Here is a 24,844-nt window from a genome sequence, read left to right as displayed (position 1 = left end):
TAGATGAAATGCACTGCTAAGTGCATCAAAGTAGTCTGTTTCAGATTAAAAGATATAGTGCATTAATGATAGAGCTACACAATTTTTCTTATCAAGAAGCTCTTGCATCAAATCATTACATTTAAAAGAGTGATAAAATTTAACAAAAGAAAAAGCACTACAAACCCATATTTTCAAAAAAAAAAAAAATATATATATATATATATAGGGAAAGATGTGAAACACCACCTTTATAAAATAGCTGTCATGGGGGTAATCTATTGAAAATAGTCCTAGGATTAAAAACAATATCTTCGGCACCAAGATTAATGATACATAAATCTATTTCCTTTGTATATTTTGGATTGGTCAGTCTAGTTGATATTTTCGAACATTAAATACATGGTAGTCAGAAAAAAACTTTCCTCTAGTTGCCTATCTGCTCAGCCAGTTGAAATGAAGTTTCAGATACTGTTATTTAACCGCAGGTGCTTGAGATTGTGATGATTCAGAATAAAAAAAGCTCTTATGATTATGGTTACATTGAAAACATTGTGAAATTTTCTAATGGCAACACTTACTTTTTTTCCTGTTAATCAGCATTTTGAAAAACCATAAATGATGTTGAACAATACGCATATGATGAAAACTGTTGGCATAAAACTTTTGCAAAGGATCAATGACAACACGACAGGGAAAAAAACTGTTATTGGAATTACCAGTGCCTTCCTTCACAGACAATACATTGCATGCAGGAAAGTTCACAATAATGATGAATATCACATGACAGGGGGGGGAATTAGTATAACTTCATGTTTTATGGTAGCTTTCGATTCTGACAAATCTCATGGATTACATGTGTACATTTTAGATTTCAGGTAACCCCAGAACCAGAAATCTTCCAATGCCATTTATGGTTTTTCAATGCATTGATCAATTTCCACATAAAAAAGTGGATGCTGTAAAAATTTCTAAATCTTTTTATTCTAATCATAACCATGAAAGCTGTATTGTTTTAATCACAATCTCGAGTACATACCTTCAGATAAAAGTACCTAAATTTCTTTTCATTTAGTTCAGCGAATAAGCGGTTAGGAGTTCATATATCGGGCAAGTTTGTTTATGACCACCCTGTACCTAGTCTAATAGTCAGCAAGGCTGAAATGTTCTCCCAGCTGGAAAAAAGAAGAATCTGAAATTTGATGCGATTATAAAAGCTCACACATAAAGGCCTTTAATCTAGCACTATTCGTGCAGGTACAATATATAGAAAAATTTGAATGTAAAGACTATGTCTGTATAATGATGCTATACAATATCATGATCTTTATTATAAAATTTCAGAATTATACATTAACTAAAAATGAGTATTTTTTGTTTGTTCTTTAATGTTATTTTTTTGTTTTAGATTATTCCTAATCCAGAAGATAAGCTGAAGTACTTCAGTAAATTCAATCAGTGAATCTTGAAATTTATCTGAGTATCCATTCATTATGAATGCTATTGAACTAAATTTATGCATTTATTTTTGATATCCTTAAATAAGTGTGCATTTTCTTAAAATAAAAATTTATTAAAAGTTCTGTTCTAAAGTTCATTCTTTAAAAAAAAAAAAAAAAGATTTGAAAGAAATACTAATGAAAACATTACATATACATTTTTTATTAAATTACATACAGGGATTAGGAAATGAAATTCAATAGATTTTCACAAAAAATATGCTCCATTCAATTATTTTAATTTTTGAATATGCTAAGGTTACAAATTAATCAATTGCTAATAAGACATAACTATTTTACAATGCCTTGCATTAATTTTTTTCAGAATCTTTCAGTATTGGCACATTAAAAAATTAAATAGCACTGCTTATCCAATGCAGACCTTCTTCAGTAAAAAACATGAAGGAATATTCTCACTTTTCATCACCAGAAAGAGCAAATTCACAAATATTCATACAAATTCACATTTATGGCAATATTTATTTTCTAAAATGCTAATTTTAAAGAACCACTATATTAACTATGTTAAAATGTTTAGTTCTGTCGATGTAAACAGTAAGAGAAATGCAACATTGAATCTAAGTTTTATAATTATGCTAACACTATATTGTAATACTTTGAAAATTCTATCTAATAAACTATTTACATAACACACACTAATATATTTAAGCTTTGATATGCAAGAAAACATTTAAAATTGTAAAGAATGCAGCTTAACTATACAAGAAAATGATTTACTCCAAAACAGCATGAAACAAAAGGTTCATAAATTAAAGGGCCTAAAAGAAAAGAGGCACATTTTATGTGTCTACTTTTTAAAGTGGGATTACGATCCTCCATAATGATCTGATGGGAAAGTAAAAATTGAGACGCTATTTGAAATGTGTGTGAATGCTTATATCTTTGAAACTACAAATGTTACTATCAATTTAAATACATAATTAAATAGATGAAAGAACACATTAACAAACACACAAAATTTAACTGGGAAAAGGGTATATGCATAGTAATGCATCAAAAATAGCCCTATTTTGTTGATGCAACCCCATGGGAGTGGCAAGGTTGTTTGTTAGACAGTGAGTGTGTTTGTGTATTCTATTTCATTAAGTGGCCTACAGATGTTCCTCTTATTAAGACTGGAGATTTCAAACTAAATTAAAAGGCATTTGGTTTTATGAAACATTTTAATCTCAATATGATGCCAAGTAACTGTCCAAGCACACATAGCAATTCATTAACAGCTTTAATATTTACTATGAATATAATTGCAGACAAATTATGTATCTTATTTCTAATATCATCGACCAATTTTACATAGGGTCATTTTGAATGAATAAATTTAACTTAAATGTATGTGTGTGTAAAATCTTCATTTTAATTTTTCTATACCATCCTCCAACTTCCATCAGTAAGCCTACACATTAAACACGGGCGGCCCTTTAAACTAAATGAGGGAGTATACCATCAAACTTTTCGGAGGGAGATATAATAAGGCAGACTAATTCTGTAACATTTTAGAACTGTTCCCACAATAATTCCTTCATTCATTGAAAATCCCTAACTGATGATATTTGGATATCTAAAAAGTAGAATTTGTAAATATGTTGAATAAAATGCTTCCAAGAAATACATTATGATACTAGAGCAGAATGCAAAATCCTAACATATCTCATATATAACCATTATTTACTTAAAACTGAAATGCTTCATTTATATCGTGATTAGCTTAAATAATGATGGAATCCCTGCCAAGCAACATGTATATGCAACTACTTTTAATACATAAATTTATACTGCATTTCTGAAATATTTTATAAATAATTTTGTGTTTTATCTTTAAAGGAGGTGTCATAGCTTCATACATGCATAGTCATATCTGTTAAAAGTACAAGTTTGAATAATTCCTGTTGTGCATCACATTTCTGCAAGAAAAAATTTTAATATGTTCCTTTTTTATCTAAAATTGCACTTTTGTAGCATGTGCCTGTTTGCCACTGATCCCTTGAACTTATGACATAATGCAAAGAGTAATACAAGATTGTTCCATAACAAAAATAATCTCACTTGGATGATCAATTTTCCTGTGAAAAATTATTTAACATGTACGGAAAAATTTAAACTAATAATTTCGTTTACTGAAAATGTTGCTTAAATATTTACTATTGATATTATGCCAGAAGCAAAAAAATTATACTAGAAGTATACAAATATATGTGTGTATTTATATATATATATCATGCAAATACAAGCTCATACAGATTATGAAACCAAAAATGCACTCTTAAATTTCATAATGCATGTGTAAACTCATTTCACAAGGAATGCCAGTGAGTTTTAAAAGCTTTTTTAGATATAAAAAAATGTATAAAGGGGGGAAAAGTGCTTTAATTATGATTCATGCAATTTTTTAAAATTAAAAAAAAATTCATTTAATGGCTCCCTTTGCACAAATTTCACAGTTATGAAATCAACTTCAAAACAGATATTTAAATAATTAAAATTAATTTAACAAGAATATATTTAAATAAAATTCCTAAAACAGTTAACATGAAAATGACTAGTATGTAATATACAGAATAAAAAAAATAAATATACCTAAAACATAAACGTGTATAAGTAAAAAAAGGTGTTAATAGAACTTATATGAAAATAATATAAAGAATATAAGTTATTTTTATATTGTGCATACCATTTCACTAAAGGCTGATAAAGTGAATTATTCTAATCTTGTTTAGTATCTTTATTTGCAACCATATCAGTCCTAAACAACTCTCTATGTGTGGCGTCCCGAGTTTTTTCATTTGCCAATTTCTTTTCCTTACGTTTAACTTGCATGTAGACGACAAGCCGACATCCTAGCATAAGAGCAAACACAATAGATGGAGCCGTTCTTTCAAATTTGTCTTCTAAAATTGTGTGTGTGTAAAACGCACCCAACATCAGGATTAGTAAGATTATATTTGCCAGTTGCTTTACAACACCTAAAAAAAAAATTTTTTTTAACTAAAATTTTGTAACAAATATTAAATACTTTTACAGTTTTAAAGAAAAAAAATATCAACAATTTTTAAAACACACTGATTATTTATCAAGAAAGGGGGAAATCACAGTATATGATCATTTGCCTAAAAAATAAAGCGGTCTTCACCAAATTTGCTTATAAGTCTCATAAAGAAAGTTTGCATTGCTTGTGAATATTGTTTGCATAGCTTTTGTCTAAGTTGTATCATTTTTTGTAATACAAAAGTCGCATAAAACAGTTATTTTGAAAAGGATTGTCACTCATGTTTTAAATATAAGTTAAAAATTCAGCTATTTTTTAGACTTCACTATATCACTTGCATACAATGTGCGATGTAATAGCATAGGTAGCTTGAGGCACAACAGTCATCAAGCTAAGATATGATAGTGTGAATAATGTATTACTAAAGTTCACAAACTGTGGAAGCAGTTTTCAAGAACAGATGCTCATTCTGAAGATTTAATCATACAAAGGCTTGTTAATTAGACCCTTGTATAAAGCTGGAATTTCCAATTAACTTTAAGATAAAGCAGGATATCCATTCTTGTAGCAGCCACTATAAATGCTGTTTCCGATTTTACTGAATGTAGAGGCTTCATGATGATGTTATCCATATCAGTTGTTGGAATATGTACACCACAAAAAAGGGACAGTTCTGTATTTCCCGTTCTACTGGGTCGATTGACGAAACTCAAGTTGCGCTTTTCATGCCTCAAAAGCACGACTTAGGATATATATTAGATTTATATATAGCATTGTTCTAATATAGGTATTTTGACATAAAATGGGACTTTTTCTGAAATGACATGCCAATTTTAATCCATATTTCAATTCTACGACTGAAATTATGCCAAACTGCCAAGTTTTGTAAAAATCGCACGAGCAGTTTTTTAAAAATTGGCTCTCAAAATTTTAGCTCCTCAATGCTGGGCTGTGAAGTAAGTAGGGAAAATGACCGACTCAGACTCCTGGAATTTTAATGCCTCCAACTCCCTCATATATGTAAACATATACGCATGGGTTACAGCAGTGGCGTAGCGAGCATAACTGGCACCCGGGGCAAAATACCTTTTTGGCGCCCCCCCCCCCCGAAAGAAACACAGTGGTATGATGAAAATCTTGTTTGGAGACCATTTGGCACCCCTCTGCGAGCGACGCCCGGGGCATCATACACCCCCTTGCCCCCCCTCGCTACGCCACTGGGTTACAGCTTATTTTTTTAATATAAAATAAATAATAGATACTACAGAAGAAAAAATGATGGCATAGCAAATTATTTATAAAAAGGTATCTGACTACGTTCGATACCCTAACTTTGAAAAAGTGTACAAATAAATTCATTTTTGGTGTTAATTAGCAGAATGCTACCTAAAATGATAGAAACAGTTTATAAACATATTATTAAAATGTAATTTTTACTTTTGTCTCACATTTTGGATCAAATATGTATTCAAATTTCAGTATCACAAGATTAGTTCTCTCAAAATTATTTATCAATATTTTAATTTTATTTATTTTTCCCTTATATTTATTAAAGTATAAGAAATAAAATGGACTAAAATCTAAGTCATAAAGCAAAATGTCTATTAAATGTACCTGTTTGAGTACATACACTAGTTATTTTTCGAGAAATGTTTCTCTCTTCATTTACAAAATTGTCTGCAAAAATCTTAAATATGTATATAAACCTAAACTTTTAGTCCATTTAATTCCCAATATTCTATAGAATATTTGTGGGAAGTATCATAAAATTGCTATAGTAATATTTTATGTTACGGTGTTTTCGTATTAGAAATATTGACAAAAACAAGTTTTTCAAAAAACAAATTTAAAGATTTATCTTTAGAAAATATATTAGAAACTGATATATTATGTTGCTAAAACTGCCCTGTTTTGTATATTATTCCTTCTGTTAACTCTATTTTAGAAGATTTTTTCTTTAAAGAAGCTCTTAATTTTTTTCTTGCGATTTTTGCGGAATGTAAAGAATGCCGTTTTGAATCGACAATCCGAATTTTATCAATTTAGTTATTTCCCTTGACAGTATATTGTCCATGTTTCATATTAAGTTCTGCCAATATTTTTAACATACCCAAAAATCCATTATTAAAATGTATTACTCCTATATAGGAACCAAGACAAAATGTTGTCAACTCATTTTTTCAAACAACAAACTCAACAAGCATTTGTTTTGGTATGATACGTTATTAAAACTCTCATTATTGTTTTGAGTTTTGAAACACACTGGACAGGATAATGCAGAAAATACAGATTTTAGAATTTCAACATCAAATATTCTATTACCAGCAGCATTATTAGCTTCATTATAATTTTCAGAAAATGTTTTATTGTCTCCTAGTTTCTATTCACTGGCAGAAGCTTTCACAGTACAGTCAAAAGTCTTTAATCCGGACTTGTTGGGACTTCGGCGATTCTGGATTATAGATCATCAGTTTAAATCTGGTAAGATGGCATGCAAAAATTATAAAATTAAAAATATGAAACCATAATTTATGAAATAAAGAGCAATAATTATGATCTAAAAAGTATCAAAATTAAAAAAAAAAAAAAAAAAAAAAAAGCTTAATATTTATTTGTTTATTTTATTAAACATTTCTTTCAATGCGTGCATGCGTAAAGCATACATTACGCATACTTGAAATTAGAAAATTGTAACCAGGAAACTATTTGATGTGTATTCGTGATATTTATAATGACGAGGAATTTGATTTAAATCATATCAAAGACGGAGTACATGGAGATGAAATACTACATTTAGTAAGGAATTATAAGCCGAATAAAATAAAAACATCTGCCCTGAAGATAAGGATAGTGCTAAAAGACCAACTTCTAGTTCATTGCGCGCTATGTTGTTCCCCCCCCCTTATGTCTATGCCCCTTAAATATCAACTTCCGGTTCATGGTGTAGAACAAAAACAGCCATAATGCTACTTCTAATCACCAGAGAGACAAAACAAAAATGGGTTTTGGAAGCTAAAAATATAAGCTTTAAATTAAAGTAATAAAAATTTCTTCAAAATTGATAATCAGAACGTAGTCCGATACCTTAGCATTTATTATGAAATAGAAAAACTGGCATTAGTTATTTCTAAGAAACAGTATAGCTTCGGCAAGATCTTCTGTGTTGGAGGACCATAGCTACGATTTGATAAACTTTACAGCTGAGAAGAGTCTTTCCACACTAACTTGAGTATGAGGAAGAGCTATTATTGTTAGGGCTGCATTTTTTTTAACTATTCAGGATAGATTTTTATAAATCTATCCTGAATCTAAAAAAGGTGTCTTGCAAGAGCAGTCCTATTTCTCTATTTCTTCAAAGGCTGTGTAGAAATTCTGTTTGTATTTTTTTATTTTTATATCAAAAGGCTCTTGGTTCTTTATTTTCATTCGCTTTGCCTTAGCCTTTTTAATATTATCCAAAAATATTTCTTAAAATCTAATTCATCAATGGAAAAGGATTTTTAGGCACACCTGCAAAAAATTGGAGTTTTTTTATTCAAAATTGTCTAAGATGTACATGAATTTATATATTGGAGTGTTTTGAAATTTGGCATCTTTTTTTTTTTTAGCAATAATAATGCCAAATGTGGTTTACGCACTTTGTTAAAATTATTTGAAAGTATGAAGGATGACTTTTTCCCCACTCGTCTGCAATGAAAGAAAAAAAAGGAAAAGGAGTTGAAAAGGAAATGGGAAAAGTTTGTTAAGTAAATTATTCTTGGCAAAAACTGAAAAAAATATGCCAAGATAATTTTTTTAATTTCTCCGTAAATGTCACACCAAATTTTATAAAATTTAATATTTAGGCATAATTTGAGTCGTAGAATCGAAATATGGGGAAAAATTGACGTCGTTTCAGAAAAAGTCAGATTTTGTGTCGAAATACCTTTGTTAGAATGATGCTATATATAAATCTAATATACATCCCAAGTCGCACTTTTGAGACATGAAAAATGCAATTTGAATTTCATCAATTGGCCCAGTAGAACGGGAGATATAGAACTGTCCTCCCCCGTCCTTTTCTTTGCACAGTATATATATATATATATATATATATATATATATCTGATTACATCTCATACGAAAAAGTGTTTTATTTAGACATATAATCAAATTAAATAAGACTGAAGACCTATAGAAATTCATACTTCTCCCAGTCCAGATATTCGCTGCAAAGCATTATCAAATGTTATTTGACATAACAGAAGAATCAGATACCTCCTATCATCATAATAATTATCACAGAAAAAACATATGGTGTAAGTTAGTGTGTTTGGCATTGACACACTTTTAGGCAGATACAGAACTTCTGTACACTGATCGTGAAAATCTCAACATTCTAAAATATTGGTCTAAACCTGGCAGCTGAGCAATACATTTTAGTTATGTAGTTTTAATACAGTATTTATATATGGTTAGAGTTGACTTTAAGGTACCCCTTGCATTATCGCGAAGTTGTTGTTTCATTTTCGCCAAGTTGTTGTTTCGTTTATCGCCAAGTTGTTGCTTCGTTTATCGCCAAATTTTTGTATCATTTATGGTAACTTGAGTAGTTGAATGTTATGGAAACCCTATTATGATGTAATCATTTGCATTATTCTGAGAAATTTTGAATCATGGGATGTTTTGCAAGGGCTTCTGTGGTGTGTGTTGCTTAGGGAGTACATTGTTTGTTTCATTGTTTAGACGTTACAATGGCTGAATGTAGTAGGATTAATTTGAAGTTTCTGTAACGAAAGGGGAAAAGTGCATTATTTGAGTGAAATAATTGTGTAAATAAAAGTTTACTTAGTAGCCATGGTACGGAACTACGTAGTATATTTTTTACTATTATTTTTGTGAATTTCTGTGGCGATGTCAATGTACGGATTGTAGTTCAGATAATTTTAGGAAGTTTTTGGATGCTGTTAAGGAATTTTGTGTGCCACAGACTGAAGACGAATGAATTTCTAAATAAGGTAAGGGGATTTTTGCTTTGTGTAGTGCTAAAACACATAACAGGTTTTTCCCTTTTTGTGTTATTTTATTGTTTGATACAAAATGTAGTTTATTGAGATTATGTATTTTTTGTTTGCCTCTACTGTAGAATTGGGTGCTCCTTTGACGTTTTAGGTGAAAATACATCGATGTGTACATGGACAAACTCAAGGGAGTGCGTAAAGCATAGGTTGTGCAATTCGGGGATTTTTTTTAAGTGAAAATAGGTCGATTTATGTACATGGATACCGAGTTTGTACAATTCTTTGACCTTGTTATTTTTTTAACATAACAAGTCAAAGAATTGCACAAATGCGTAGCAGGAATTTTTGTGCTAAAAATCGCCACTATGCAGGCCAAAATAGTTTGAATAATTTGAAGTTTCTGTACGATTTGGAATCAAAGGGGGGAAAGGCGTTAATTGACAGGTGTGTAAATGAAGGTTTACTTAGTAGCCATTATAAACAGGACACTTATAATACATTATACAACACTTTATAATACATTATAAACACTTATAGAAATGCGTATGGTAGACCGTCAGGATACCGTCACTATGGAGGATATTTTTTACTCTTATTTCTGTGAATTTATGTGGCGACACCAGTATAACACACAGTATACATATAAAAAATGTTAGTTCTAATAACTTTTTTATTTTGAAGGCATCACAATTTTAATATCATTTAAAATTTTGTAAAAAGACAATAAATTTGTGAAAAGACATTAAGAATTTACTTTATTTCAGTTCATACGAATAGCTTACTCAGAAATTATGCAAAACCACAGTGCTTTACTTCACTAGTGCATTCTCATTAAAATTGATGAATTTAACCCTTGATTTTGCCTTTTTTATATTTTCGCTTTCAAGCGAGCGGTGAGATTGCATCCTAATTGACTTAATTACCGCTAATGGCCTTAGGGTATAAAATTGAACTATCTGGTAAAAATTCTATGAAATTGTATGCCAGTATTGAAAGAAACAATCAATCTGATAAGAAATGGCTGCGGTTTGTTTTGGAAATGAGGCGCAGAAGGTTACCAGCGAGGATATTCCGTTTGGCATAGGCTGTACCATTTTTGGTGACTTTATCGCTTGTGCCGGCAAAATGGAAAAGTACCTTACTTTCGATTTGTGTAGCGGCAATTTTTCACCAAAAATCACCACTACATAAAGCCAAAATAACAAGTCAAAGAATTACACAAACTTGGTGTCCATGTACCGCTAAATATCAGCAATTATAGACAAGGGGGCCACATAAATATATTTTTACCTCTATGTGTGCATAAACATCGAGCTTATGCAATTCTCTGACTTGTTATTTTGGTTTTGTATAGCATCCATCTTGAAATTGTGCCTTGCTGGCCAATTAACAAAAATCACCAAGGGGCAGCATGAAATATATTTTTACCCAGTATTTTAATTGCTGATTATTTTATTATTTTAATTATGTAATATTTTGACTACTTTTTATTTTATTACTGTAATATTTATTTTTATTTTTTTCCTTTTTTTCTGATGACTCTCCGTAGGGTTCTAGCACTTCTAATTTTAGAAATTAAGCTCTGATTATAGATACACCTAACTGAGTTGGAATATAATTAACACATAAATTTTTGCCATCCTAAAATATAGTTATAAACTATACAACTGTTACTATTAAAAAATTAAAACATACCTGGGACAAATATAAGAATAGCTCCACAAAGAACTTCAAGCCAGCCAACCACTACTCGGAAATATTTAGATGGCATTTTGATTCCCATGGTTTTTGCCAAGGGAAACACTTTCGCATATTGCACAAAGTTTCTTCTCTGAAACATATGAATTAAAAAATTATATTTACATTACTAACAATATTTTTAAGCAGGCACATTTCACATTAGTATTAGTTCTACAAAAAAGTTCTTGTTATCTGAAAAATAAGAAGCATAGGTCTCTCTTTCTCAGAAGCAAAAATATTCTATTATCTAAAGAGGACTTTTACCTACCATTTACCACTTCACTCCAACTATACACTAATTACTATTGGCAAAGTTGTAAATACTTCAGTTTCCCTCTATAGGTCCACCACATCAAATGTGATTTAGAAGTGGTTAAAACCCTAGGGACGTCAAATTTGACATTTCACCCCACTTTTCAGCCTGGAAAATGGGGGAAAAAGACATGGCCACTAAAGTGGACAACCCCGTCTTTTCAAAGAGAGGACTCTATGGCCACTATAATGGCCATCCCGTCTTCAAAAGGTTAATCATATTTAAAAATAAAATTATTATATATATTAAAAGTGTGGAAAATATTGTAACACACTGTTTTAAAATTTTATTTATGGATTCGCAAAGCCTTACTAGTTATGCAAATATTTATGGATTCGCAAAGCCTTACTAGTACAGATGTTTCACCATACCAATTAAGTACAACATAATATCAATAAAATGAAAATTAGGTTGATAAAATCCTCTGTATCACTCCAAAATTTTCAATTTCTATATATTTTAATAACCTCATAAATATATTTTTTTATCATTTAATAAAATATTCTCACTTAATTAAACCTTAAAATCTGGAAAATAAAAGACTAAGATCTTTCCCTTATTTTTACCTTAATGATTAAGAACATTCAACAAACAAAATATGTTACTTGCAATGCAGTTGAGAACAATTTTAAATCAGTTAAAAAACAACTTTCTCTAGCAAGTCTGCATATGTAATAAAAAGAAGGCATTGTTCCATGGTTGTCACTTTCAAATCCTACATATACATATGTAATAATTCTGCTTTGCGTAAAGAAATTGACCTTTTGAACATTACACTGCTTGACTGTCAGAATTATAATTGTCAATCGAGACTTTTGTGCGGAAACTTTTGCACTATTGGAACTTTTTTCAAAATATACTCCTTGTAAATGCAAATAAAATAAAAAGCATACAAATAAAAACATTCACTTACAATTTCTCTATGCATTTCTTTATTAATTTTTGGAGAAATCTTCATGGAGCCTACAAGGATAAAAAATAATCCTAAAAATATTGAAAGTGTGCTCAAAACTATAGAACCCATCTTCACTACCAAGAAATGGAATTATATATCATAATATCCGTTTTATTTTCAATACTGTTAACACACAATTTTTACAGCCTCTACGTTCTCAATTACTATGACCAGAAACAAATTACTTGGATTCTTCGCTTGTAGAAACCATAAGCGCAGTAACAATGACAGACAGACCTAAAGGTGTGACTACCTGTCTAGCGTCGGACGGCTAGCGAAACCGCAGTGGATAATCGCACCGACGGTGCGTGGTGCGAATAGCTCAAGGAGGTTAGAATAGAACCTCCTTGGAATAGCTAACAGGCTATTCACAAAGAGAAGGGCTAGTTTATAGAGCTTTTTACCCTGAAACAGGCAGCGGGGAGTGATGACATAGCCATGGTGGAGTTTTACAGAATTCCGCAGATCGGAACCCGGAAGTGTGTTCTACGTCATCACCGGATATGTACCTTTGATATCTCCGTTGGCAACAAAGCTTGGCGAGCATTTGGCGTTATTTTTTTCCCGTAAATTTTTCCGCGAGGTCAAGAATTGGCGCTAATTTAGTTCACGTGTTAATTAGCGAGTGTGAGGTGTGTATTTTTTGCGCCATTTTTCTCGCTTTCCTTCAGCTATTTATCTTCTTTTTTTCTATTAATAATTATTTGTATTTTGTTATATTTATGATTAGTGTTTGATTTTCATTTAATTTATAGTTGCATTTTATTTACAGCATATATAATTATTGATCTGTGTTTCGATTTGTAGTTGTTTGTTTTGCCGATATGCAACCAAAAAAGATGAAATTACTTATAATTGGAGATTCAATGGTTAAATATTTGGATGAATATTTACCGGCGAATCTTCTGAATTATGAAGTAGATTTACATTCTTCTCCTGGTGCAACGATAGAAAGGTTAAGACGTAAGATATCCTTTTTGGACAATCGATACCATTTAATTTTGGTACATGTTGGTACCAACAATTCGAATGACAGTGTTGAAGATATTCTTAAAAAGTACGATTGCCTCTTTAAGGATATTAAACGTTTGAACCTGAATATCAATGTTATCATTTCAGATATCCTACCACGTGGTGAAGATTTTTTCACAACTTTAAATCAGCGAGTAGCAGCTTTGAACCGTTTACAGGTAATTAATAGAAAGATTGTAGAAATTAATTCCCAACTTGAAAAGTACTGCCAAAATCGAGAAGCGTTTTTTATTTGCAGGTCGTCTCATCATTTTGGAGCTAAGTTATTGGCTAGGGATGGATTACATCTAAACCGTCTGGGGAACAAGAAACTTGCGGCAGTTTTCCTGGATAATATCAAGATTGTTTTGACTTCAAAGCCAGTTTCTACAAAGGTAAGTCCTTTTGTATTGCCTTGTGTTTCATTTACTACATTGGATTTTCCACCTCTGAGTGATTCTTTTGTTTCTGCAAGCCCTTCTTATCCTCTCTATTCAACTGTTTTAAAGCATGGTTGTGCTGTAGATGCTACTAGGAAGGCTAATTCTGATTTGAGAAATGCTGCTAAAGTTGCTTCTGGCTCTCGGCTGAAGAGGGTTGCTATTTCTGGTGCTGGATCTCGTTTTAAATGTGTTGTCCATGGTGGTGACTCTCATTCAAAGAATGCTGTTAACCACACAGATGGTTTTAGTTTGCATCTGCAAAATGATACCACCCCTGGCTCACATCCGAAAAACGTTGCCAACCCAGATGCTAGCTCTCGGTCTCTTTGCATTGCTGGCCATGGTGGTGGATCTCGCCCAAGGAACGCTTCTGTCCATAGAACTGGTTCTGGTTTGCATGTAAGGAATGGGACTAAACCTAGATGTCATCCTAGAAATGTTGCCATATGTAGTGTTGGCTCTCATTTTAAGTATGTCAATGGTTTTAGTTCACGTCCAAGGAATGCTGCCGTCCCTCGTTCTGGTTCTGATTTGCGTCCAAGGAACGTTGCTACCCCTGGCCTAAGTCCTGAGAACGTTGTCATTCCCGGTGTTGGCTGTCATTCTAGACTTGTTGGTGTCCGTGGTACTGGCTGTCATCCGAAGAATGCTGCTTCTGGTTTGCATTCAAGGAATAACGTCACTCCCAGCCCCTGTCATAGAAATGATATCCTTGCTGATGTTGACTCCTCCAGGCGTGTTGCAGTCCATGGTTCTGGCCGTTTTCTGAGGAGCAGTGCTAGTTCCACTGTTAATTCTTCTACGAACACTACTGTCCCAATTGCTAGTTTTCAGAAGAAACCAATTCGTGCTTTTGGTGATGGTTTGTGTCCAAGGAGGGATTTGACTGTTAGTGGCAGTTTGCATCTGAAGAATGCTGCTTCAGCTGTTTTGCGCCTAAGAAGTGTAATGGCCTACATGGGATCATCACTAAAGAATGCAGTCACTGCTGCTGGTTGTAGTGTACAGCAGGCAAGTGCTGTTTCTTTCAGTGATTGTTATCCATTGTATTGTGCTTCTGTTAGTGGCAAAGGGAGTTTAAAAAATGATTCAACAAATTTTGATATTTCACAACCTAAATTGTGTACAACAAAAGATGATTTTTACTCTGACTTTGCCTCTAGTTATGTTTTGCAGCAAAAGAACATTTCTATGACCAGAAGAAGCACTTCTTGTAGTTCAGGCCTAAGTTTCTTTCACTTTAATAAATTTTGTTTACTAAAAGATCATGTAGAAAGCAGTGAAATTAATTGTCAGGTGAGGAAAAATAAGTCTATGTGTTCTATTCTGACTGGAGGGGGGTCCGAAATTGACTCTAATGCACCATCGCTTTATCCTAGAAAATGTGATATTTGTAAAAAAAAACTATAAAACTAAAAGTTCTTTTAATAATCATAAAAAAAAAATTGCAAAGAAAAACTTGAAACTGAAAATTTTAAACTTTCAATAACTTCTCCTCGGAGTAATATTCTTATAAACATTGATAATGTATTGAGTGCTAAAAAATTAGAAACCAAAGAATGTATTAGTGATAAAATAGAAATGGCTTATCTTCGTAAATGTGAAATATGCTTGAAAACTTATAAATCGAAGAATTCATTTTATAACCACAAAAAAAAAAATGTTCAAATAAACAAGTACCTGATTTAAAACAAAATTTTTCATCTGTTTACCCTCGGAAATGTCTAAATTGTAATAAATGTTATCCTTGCAAATTATCATTTTTTTAAACATAAGAAATTTTGCACAGAAGTTAATAAATTGTATGTATGCTTCATACCTGATTGCCATAAGTCTTTTACATATGTTTTAAATTTTAATAAGCATTTAGCAGATGAACATAATTTAAATAACTTAAAAGAATATTCATTTGAAACAATGAGTTATTTTCAAGATTGGCTAGAACTGGAAGGAACCTCGACATTTACTTCATTCAGAAAGTTTTCTAAAGTAACGAAAAATTCTAAAACTTATCATTATTATTGTTGTCAGTTTACCACGCAAGGTTATTCTGATTTTGAAAAAAAAAACTAGTTGGAAAAATGAAAAAGGTACAATTTCAAAAAGTGTATGTTGTCCGGTCAGAATATGGTCTTGTGAAGAAATGAATAAAATCTCTGTTTTTTACTTTCCTAAACATAATCATGAGCAAAAGTTTGAAAATTGTAAATATCAGCCATTGAAACAAAGTACGCGGTGTTTGATAAAAGCAAATTTACGTTTATCTGTGCCTCCACAAAAAATAAGGGATATCTTACAAGATGGATCAGGAAATCGCGAGAATAGAAATAATTTCCCTGTAAAGGAAAGCTTTGTCTCCCGTAAAACTATTTCTAGATATTTAAACAATTCATTGCGTCCAAGTAGTGATACAGTTTCTGTTAATTCAATCATTGAAACTTTAAAATGTGAAGCATGCAGTCCTGTGTTATTATATAAGCCTCAGAATAATTCAACTTTGTACGGTCCAACTGATCTAGATAATCTTCCAAATCATAAAGTATCGTTTGCTCTTGGTCTTCAGACGCGTGAACAGAAAGAAATGATGATAAAAGGTTGTACAGAGATTTTATGTATCGATTCTACACATAAGACTAACCAGTATGATTTTTACCTTCTTAATCTTATAGTACCTGATGAATTTGGTTGTGGCTATCCAGTTGCTCATTTTATTATTAATTTTCTAGATGCTGACACTCTTTATTGTTTATTTAATAGTTTAAAGTGTCGTGTACCAAATTTATATGTAAACTGTGTAATGACAGATGATGACAAAGTTACATATCCTGTATTTTCAAAGGTTTTTGGTCAAGATGTTAAGCATCTTTTATGTTCGTGGCACGTACGCCAAAGTTGGTTCCGGCAACTAAATTCTAAAGTGGTAGATAAAGGAAGTGCGACAAAAAATGCTAGGAGAATTAACAAAAATATTACATGAAAGAAACCAGATCACTTTTCATGATCAAATAAGTAAGTTTTTGAATGACTATTCTAGGAAAAGTAGAGATTTTATTGAATATTTTTCTGAAAATTATAAAAATAGATTAGAGGAATGGGCTTTGTGTTATCGGAACTTTCCACATGCATTTACTGATACTAACATGTACTGTGAATCTTTTCACAATCAGTTGAAAACTGTTTATTTTAAGCGGAGACATAATAGACGATTAGATATTTTAATTTCTACACTTCTGACAATTGAGAAAGATAAATATTTAAATCATACCTATAAATTATACACTAATGTAGCTCCCAGAAATTCCATTTCTTGTTTAAGTAGGCATCAGAGAGGACTAAAAATTAGGGACAGTGATGTAAATAAATGCTCTGATACTTCTTGGACTGTTTGTTCTCAGACAAAAAATAAAATATATACTGTGCAGCGTCTTTTTGAAATTTGTCCGTGTCAGGATTTTTGCTTTTATAGATGCCCTAAAGTATCATGTATCAAATTATGTAGTCACTTGTATCACTGCAATTGCTTAGATAAATTGCTGTGCAAACATATACATAAAGTGCATTCATTCCTTAATAGACAAAATGATTGTGTGTTTAATCCCTCGGGGATTAATCTTGAATCGAATCAGAAATGCAATGAAAGTATGAAATCAATAAATGTGTATTCTGTTAATCATTACAATCCACAAAGTATTGAACAGAGAGTAAATGCATGTGAAAAGCTTGTAGAAGAATTACTGCAATTAATAAGACAACCAAAAGTCCAAAATGTCATGTTAAAGTGTGTTCATACAACATTAAATTCATTAGTTTCAGAATGTAGAGGAATTTTAAACTCGAATGAAAATTCAAGAGCAGTTTTAAGTGCATCGTGTTCAGTTGCACCAAATCAAAAACTTAATCCACAATTGTTTAAAACTTCTAAAAAGAGAAAATTACTGAAATGTCAGCAGAATAAGAATCAAGATTTTAATGATAATGTAGATGACCCAGAAATAAATGAATGTGTGGAAAAGAAAATTAAATTTAAAGCCGTAGCATTTGATTTAAATGACAGTGATAAATATCTATGTGATTTAACCAGTGTTGATCAAAATAAATCATTTTCCCTTCCATTAAAGTCTAGCGAAGATATTTCTGAAAGAATTTTACAAATTGGCTGCTATAGTATCAATCGTATTGCTTTAAAGTCTTTAGATTCTTATATCAGTAAAAGTGAAGAATTTTTTATAAAATCGGTTTGTACAGATTTTGTTAGGGGGTGGTTATTTGATGTAATCATAAATGCATTTTTATACAAAATTTTAGAAAGTGATGATCAATATACTTTTGCTGATTCCTCGATTACCCAGCTTATCTTATCTGATGCATTATCACTTGGAAATGTTTTTCCTGTTTCTTTGAAATCTTTCAAATATTTATTGATTCCTGCTTGCATTGATTCTCATTGGGTTCTGATCATAGCAGATTTAAAGAAAAATACCTTTTATTTATATGACTCGTTAATAAATTCATGCAATCCAAAATACATAAACTTAACTAATAAATGGTCTAATGTAATTAACAGTGAGTTACAAATTAACGGTTCATGGGATATTCAGTGTCCACCGCATGCTTTACAAAATGATGAAAGCAGTTGTGGGGTCTTCATCTGTTATTATGCATTTCAACATGTAAATAAATTAGCCTTAAATCTTTCTTTAGATACCCTTCAATTTAGAAGATTTATTTATAATATTTTAACTGAGAATGTTCCACCTTGTACACAGGAAAAGATAAATTTATCATCAGCAGAGCAAAACTTTTCAGTAAATGTTAGAATGAATAAAGATTTGACCAAATCATGTTTAAAAATACATGATATTGAAATTACACCATATATGTTAAAATCTATAGATCCTTTTATAAGTAATGAAGAAGAGCACTTGTTTAAATCTGTATCTTCATGTTTTCGAAAAGGATGGCTCTATAATACTATAATTGATTCTTTTTTATTTAAAATATTAAACAGTTATGAAGATTTTGCCTTTGTTAAGTCTAATTTACAAATTCCTAAACCAAATTTTTGTATTAAAGATCCATTACTAACAAGATTGAAATCAGCGAAATTATTTTTTATCCCTGCAAATTTAAATTGTCATTGGATATTAATAATAGTAAATATTCCAGATATGGTTTTTGAATTTTATGATCCACAAAATAAATCATGTGGGCAAAAGTATCAAATTTTAATTCATACATGGTGAATTAACGGGGGCGCAGCCCTCAGCCCACCCAACCAAGAACACTTGGTCATATGACTTATCACAAGGGCCGGCCCTAATTCATACATGGTGTGAGGTTTTAGCTAAAATATTTGCTACTAGCACTAAATGGAAAATAATTTGTCCTTCACATATTTTGCAAACTGATAATATGAGCTGTGGTGTTTTAGTATGCTACTATGCTTATCAGAGGATTAAAAATCAAAGTTTAAATACACCAGTTAATATAACTGAATTCCGGAAATTGATATACAAGCATATAATTTTAAGTGATTGATATATTTAAAGAAATTTAAATTAAGAAATGTTTTTCAGGACAGCATTCCATTTCTTTGGTGATGCTTGAAAAATATAAAGTATAATGGACAAATATTTTGCAATTCATCTGTTGCCATACAGTTTCTATAAAAACACTTTTTTTTTTTAGTTTGCTTTATTTTGTAATGATGTTATATGGCCAATAAACAAATAAAAATGCTTATGTTTTGTATGTAACTTGGTAGTATAAGAGAAAATTGTTAAAGTAGACAACAATGAACCCTTTTGGCCAGGGTGATACCCCCAATTGTGGATAATAGAGAATAGTTCATTTTATGTTAACAATGCATTCTCGAGGACCTACATGCCAAAATTTTCTCTTATTTTTAAAGAGGAATCAGAGAATTTGTACTTAACACTTCATCACATTGACTGTGAAGGATTTCCTCAGGAATGATTAGTGGTTCTGCACCAATTTTCATGGCCAATGGGATAGTATGCAAGTACTGCAAATTTTTCTGTTCATAAATAATCTCATATCTGATCTCAATCTGATCATTTTTAATATTTCAGACTTATGTTTGCAAAATGAATAGTGCATTGTTTTCAGTGATCTTGGCTGTTTCACAATTGAATTTAGTCTTCTTTATTTTTCAGTAAACGATTGGCAGGAATCTGGTATGTATTTAAAAGTCAAGAGCAAGCTCTGCCAGGAGAATTTTCTGAAACTGAAACTCATAAATTTTTGAGTAATATGGTTGAATAATAATATTTATACTCTATTCAAGGAATTTTATCTGATATGTCTTTATTTTCAGAAATAAAAGATGAATAAAAACTGTGTAAAATAATTATTATGTATTCTGAATAAAGTCTGGGAAAAAAATATCCATTGTTGAATTATTTTTTACTGAAAATTACTCCACGTATTAGGAATTAGTCATATCTATGAAGCATAATATAAGTAGTGTTTCTTACAAGACATTGACTAATACATTATCCCAATTTCTTCTTAAATAAAATATATTTTCATTCTTTATTTCATCATCCATGATATCAATTGATTTTCATTGATTAAGATTAAAAAACACTATAGTCACTTAAAAATGTGGACACTTTTTTTTTTTTTTCTGGTTAATAAGAGTACTTGCATATTAAGTTTCAGTATGTAAAGCTGTATACAAATTAAACTTTCACACATTCCAATATCAAAAGAGCTACCAATAATTAGATATTTTAATTTTTCAACATTCAAAAACAAAGAAATAGGAGTGAACTTGCTGCTAATCAAAAAGATGAATATACTGGTCTTATAATAATTATGAAAAATGAGTGCTAAAGTTACAGCCCATTTTTTAATTTTTAACTATTTATTGCAAAATAAGGAGGCTTAAAAGTTTGTGTGTCAGGCAAAGGGCTTGTGGTCTTTCACACAGAAGAGTGTAGCCAGACTTATGTTAAAGCATTCAGGAAATTAAATAATTCTAATTCTAGAATAAGTCTTATCATTACTTAATAGTTAGATAATGCCTATTATTATTTCCTGTCATTACAGAAGTACTTGCTGAAATTTCTTTGTTTCCCATTTGCATGGATGGTTTCAAAGAGTTGAATTTTATGCAGAACTCTTAATATCCATAAATTGTTTGACACATTAAAAATAAGTGAATATTTGCTCTAAGCATATACATGTATTTCATTTAAATTTAATAATAATAGCATATACATAAAATCCAGATTTGATTTAAACATTCATAACTAAAGAACAAACACTGCTTTTACAAAGACCATGTTTTCTCCCATTTTGCATCAGTTACAGTTATTTTCATGCACATGAGTATATTTTGAAGTGTTAAATTAATTATCATTTCTATTCTTGGATGCTCTATGACTGAGAAAATAAAACTTAATGCTAATCTGATATCTAATTATTAATCTACTAAACCAAAATAATGAGGTTCTATAGTGCATGAATTGGGCAAAAGTGTGCAGTTAAATTCAAACTTGTAATATTCTGTAGCAACCATTTGAAGTCACATTTCCTAATGTTTTCATTAAACGGAAAACTTTACAATTCTAACACATTCATAAATCTCTTAAATTTGTATCATAATATAGTAGGAATGGTTCTTGGAATTAAGTGTTAATTATTTCATCAATGTTGAACTGTGCTGTTTTTCTCTCACAGCATGAATAAATGTGACTGATTATAACAGCAACTAATATTGTGATATGCAGAATAGGGGTGTAAAAAGCCTACAACAAGCAATTTTAAATATTGGGTCTAGTTGAGCACTATTACAGATTGAAAACGTCAAAGTGTCAAAAGTATATGGAATAAAACCTGCACTTTAGAAATTGAGAGGTTTCATAAATGAATACTGTAATGATATACGTAAGGAACCAAAAAATATTTTAAGATACGATATACTGTTCTGTATTGGTGTGTATGATTTATACTGAGAAACATGACACAAAAATTTAGATCATTTCAGATAGGATTTCACCAGAATATTTTGTGTTATGGTATATCATTTGTGTATGTGGAAGTGATCTGTTCAAGATATAACTGTATTTTCATGCCAAAGATTACACCTGCAAAACATGAAACATATCCTATGAACTTTGCAAGGTATAAGTGAAACAAAAATAAGAATTGGTTTTGTTGGTGCAAATTAAATGCATTATACAGTATCAAGTATATACCAAACATTTTCCAGATTTTCTAAACTGGTAAGTAAAGACAAGAATACGTCCAAGTACAGTTTTAAAATACTACTACATATAAATAAAATTGTTGTGAACTGTTGAAAAAACTACAAAAAAAATTTAGATTTTACTATGTTAAACCACGTTGTTGTGTTTATGGAGTATAAAAATTAACCGTGGCTTCATCACAAACTTAATATATCTATAAAAAAGATTTTGTACTTTTTAAAAACGTTACCATAGGTTAAATGCCATATAAGGTATTTAAGGTAGTGTTGTATTATACATAACAGCCAAACAGATGTGATTAGGGAACCTAGAAACATTTGTATAGATATGTGCAGAGGGATATTTCTAGATCCTCTATTCAGGCATAATAATAGTTGTGTTACCTTTTCGACGTGAGATCCGAAGGCAGGAGTGCAGAATGGATGCATTTTGTACCAAGAATGGTAGTTACTAAGCACTGGACGATCAGATTTCTAAAAAATTTTGAAATCAAAGAGAACTTTTTGTACCTTAGGTGCAGTGACTGCTAGAAGCAAACCACGTAGTCTGTGAATAGATGTTCCAAATCTTCAGTTAATGTGAGGCTGTTTTCATGAGAAAGGTAGCCCCTACATAATTTATAACATTCGATCCAAAAAAAGTTAAAGCTTGGTTGTCTCTTGTTAACAAACAGATTCACTAGTACAGAGTAGTGCACTAAATTTAAATAGCATTTTTAATTAAAATTATATTGAAGAACATGGATGCCTGCCAATGTTGTTCATCGCCAGAGACCTATAAGTTAAAGATCCCTGATATATGATATTGCAGTAAATTTAGATACTTTTTAAAATTAAATCCAAGAATACTTGTACCCGTGAAGATCACTACTGGCCTATGAATTGGCAGCCAGTGGAGATGAACGCCTACCTAGTTTACTGGTTAAGACGGTGAAAAAAGGACTGAACAGATTTTAAAACTAAACTAAAGAACAGCAGTGCCCATCAAAAATATTGATGGTTATTGGCAGTCAGCCAAAAGGTTTCAGATACTGCAGATAATTTAATAATCTACATAACATAACACTCCAAAAATTTTGGAAAGAGTTAATGACTTAAAACAACAAAGTACCAGTTTTTATGGGAAACAACCAGTTCTTCGAGAAATTTTTGTTTAAAAATTGGAAGGTCTCTGCAAACAACAATGAAGAGATTTTAGAGAACTCTAATTCATACACTTTTTTTCTTTGTCACAAAAATATTGACATCAAGTGATTCCTCTTAAAAAAAGCAGAAAATATAGCTCTGAACAGAAGTACATTTTCAGTATTGATCTCCTTTTCTAGAAAACCATTGTGATTAGGAAAGCTATTATCATTTTCTTCTAAATAATGATCAAGGCTGCAGTATGCCATCCTCCCCCAGAAGTTTGCGTAGGTGATTCGTTAGTGCAAAATTCTGGCGATTTCGTTCGTTTTGTTTGATTGCAGCTAAACACTCAAGGGCTATCTGACTAAAGGGAGGGATGCCTTCTTGGAGGACTCTTTAAAGGAAACTGCCACGTATATACGTTACACATGGGGAAAATCAAGAAAACACCCATGCAGCCAGCCCATTCTCCGAGATTCGAACCACGGGCCGAACTATCAGTGTTCAGTGAGTTTACCGCTCGGCTGCTGATGGGCAAGTATAGTAAAAAGCATTTTTTAATATATAACGGAACATTATTGAAATTCTGACTTTTCCAAGTTTTGTTTTTTGGATTTCTCAATGCCCAACATTAAATGCCCTGCTATAACCTCTATTACAAAGAGTAAGAAGGGAAACTAATAAAAGACTTAGTCAACGAATGCTTCAGCATGGAATTGCTAATATTCTGAGACTAGGGTTTCCCTTATATGTCTTAACTAAAGTTCTCTTCATAGGGTTCTGTTATGATTTTAGATATGTATCTAGGAAGTCTGTCTGATGACGTAGGAATACAGATTTGTGGTTTCTGAACGCCTGGACAACAGATCAGTAACGGCCTTCACAGTATCATCTATTTTTACACACCTTACTTTTTCATTCGTAAGAAAAGCTAGAGAGGGAAACAAGTTTAAGTCTCTCACTCTTAAAGAAACCTTGGAACTCTAAATATGTCCAACATTCATATTCCTTTAAAAGACGCAAATATTGGGAATGGATCACTCTAGATTCTAAATGTATAAAATGATAGATGTTATGGCGTACATATAACCAGATCAGTGCTGTGAAGTAGCCTTTTAAGTTTGTAGATATGGGTTTGCTATCTATCATTATGGAGGCATACGCAGTGACATACTTAGTAGCTCTGTTTATATATTTAAGTTCTTATCCTTACTTCCTCAAAGAGTCATTAAAATCATCGTTTAGAACGAATGATGCAGATAAGTGCTATCTTAAGCGTTTTCAGTTGATATTATCTGTGAGTCCATTAGAAGGCAGGTAAAATCGATAGCAGATATATAATATCAGTCTGTACAGGTTGAAGACAGTAGTGAGCCAAACACATAGATGTTCCAGAAGGAAAGCATTTTTCGTCGGACATCGAAATGCACAATGTACTGGCAGTCAGCCTGTCCAGTTCTGCAAGAATTGATAGGTAGTGTATCTGTGGAGTCTGCCTTAGCAACCATACAGAATATAGTAAATTAAATAATTCTG

The 24,844-nt window shown here is 31.3% G+C and overlaps 3 protein-coding genes across 13 annotated transcripts in view; 2 read left to right on the top strand and 1 right to left on the bottom strand.

The window, feature by feature from the left end:
- Prx4 (Peroxiredoxin 4) overlaps positions 1-1,562 on the top strand; it is a 33,520-nt gene extending 31,958 nt beyond the window's left edge. For both annotated transcript variants that reach the window (XM_035359767.2, XM_035359766.2), the window contains one exon: positions 1,388-1,562. In XM_035359767.2, coding sequence (XP_035215658.1) covers positions 1,388-1,441 — 54 coding nt within the window. In that variant the 3' untranslated portion in view covers positions 1,442-1,562. The remainder of the gene's footprint in view (positions 1-1,387) is intronic.
- Positions 1,563-1,621: 59 nt separating this feature from the next.
- LOC118189205 (putative acetylcholine receptor chaperone) lies at positions 1,622-12,926 on the bottom strand. The gene is made up of 3 exons (XM_035359768.2): positions 12,449-12,926; positions 11,178-11,313; positions 1,622-4,459 (listed from the first exon to the last, which is right to left on the bottom strand). Exons 1-3 carry the CDS (start codon positions 12,557-12,559, stop codon positions 4,200-4,202), a joined length of 507 nt encoding a protein of 168 aa, XP_035215659.1. The 5' UTR covers positions 12,560-12,926; the 3' UTR covers positions 1,622-4,199.
- A 58-nt stretch (positions 12,927-12,984) lies between these two features.
- On the top strand, positions 12,985-20,349 carry LOC118180527 (platelet-activating factor acetylhydrolase IB subunit alpha2-like). 10 transcript variants are annotated; one of them, XR_015042892.1, is made up of 4 exons: positions 12,985-13,122; positions 13,610-13,680; positions 13,761-13,896; positions 20,121-20,349. XR_015042892.1 is itself a non-coding variant. In XM_085823057.1 (2 exons), the coding sequence occupies exons 1-2, from the start codon at positions 13,315-13,317 to the stop codon at positions 20,121-20,123; spliced, it is 585 nt and encodes a 194-aa protein (XP_085679183.1). In that variant the 5' UTR covers positions 13,059-13,314; the 3' UTR covers positions 20,124-20,349. The 10 variants fall into 10 exon arrangements, 2 of the variants coding, with proteins under 2 accessions (XP_085679183.1, XP_085679172.1); XR_015042887.1 differs by adding an exon at positions 19,856-19,966 and having other exon boundaries at positions 13,059-13,680; XR_015042891.1 differs by having other exon boundaries at positions 13,029-13,122; positions 13,610-13,896.
- Positions 20,350-24,844: the final 4,495 nt, after the last annotated feature.

This window comes from Stegodyphus dumicola, chromosome 1 (assembly GCF_044657685.1).
Source record: "Stegodyphus dumicola isolate Sdum_Otavi_A_Nest chromosome 1, ASM4465768v1".
Lineage (NCBI taxonomy): Eukaryota > Metazoa > Arthropoda > Arachnida > Araneae > Eresidae > Stegodyphus > Stegodyphus dumicola.
The sequence above is the reverse complement of the archived record's forward strand: the minus strand, read 5'-3'. Positions and strand labels throughout refer to the sequence as shown.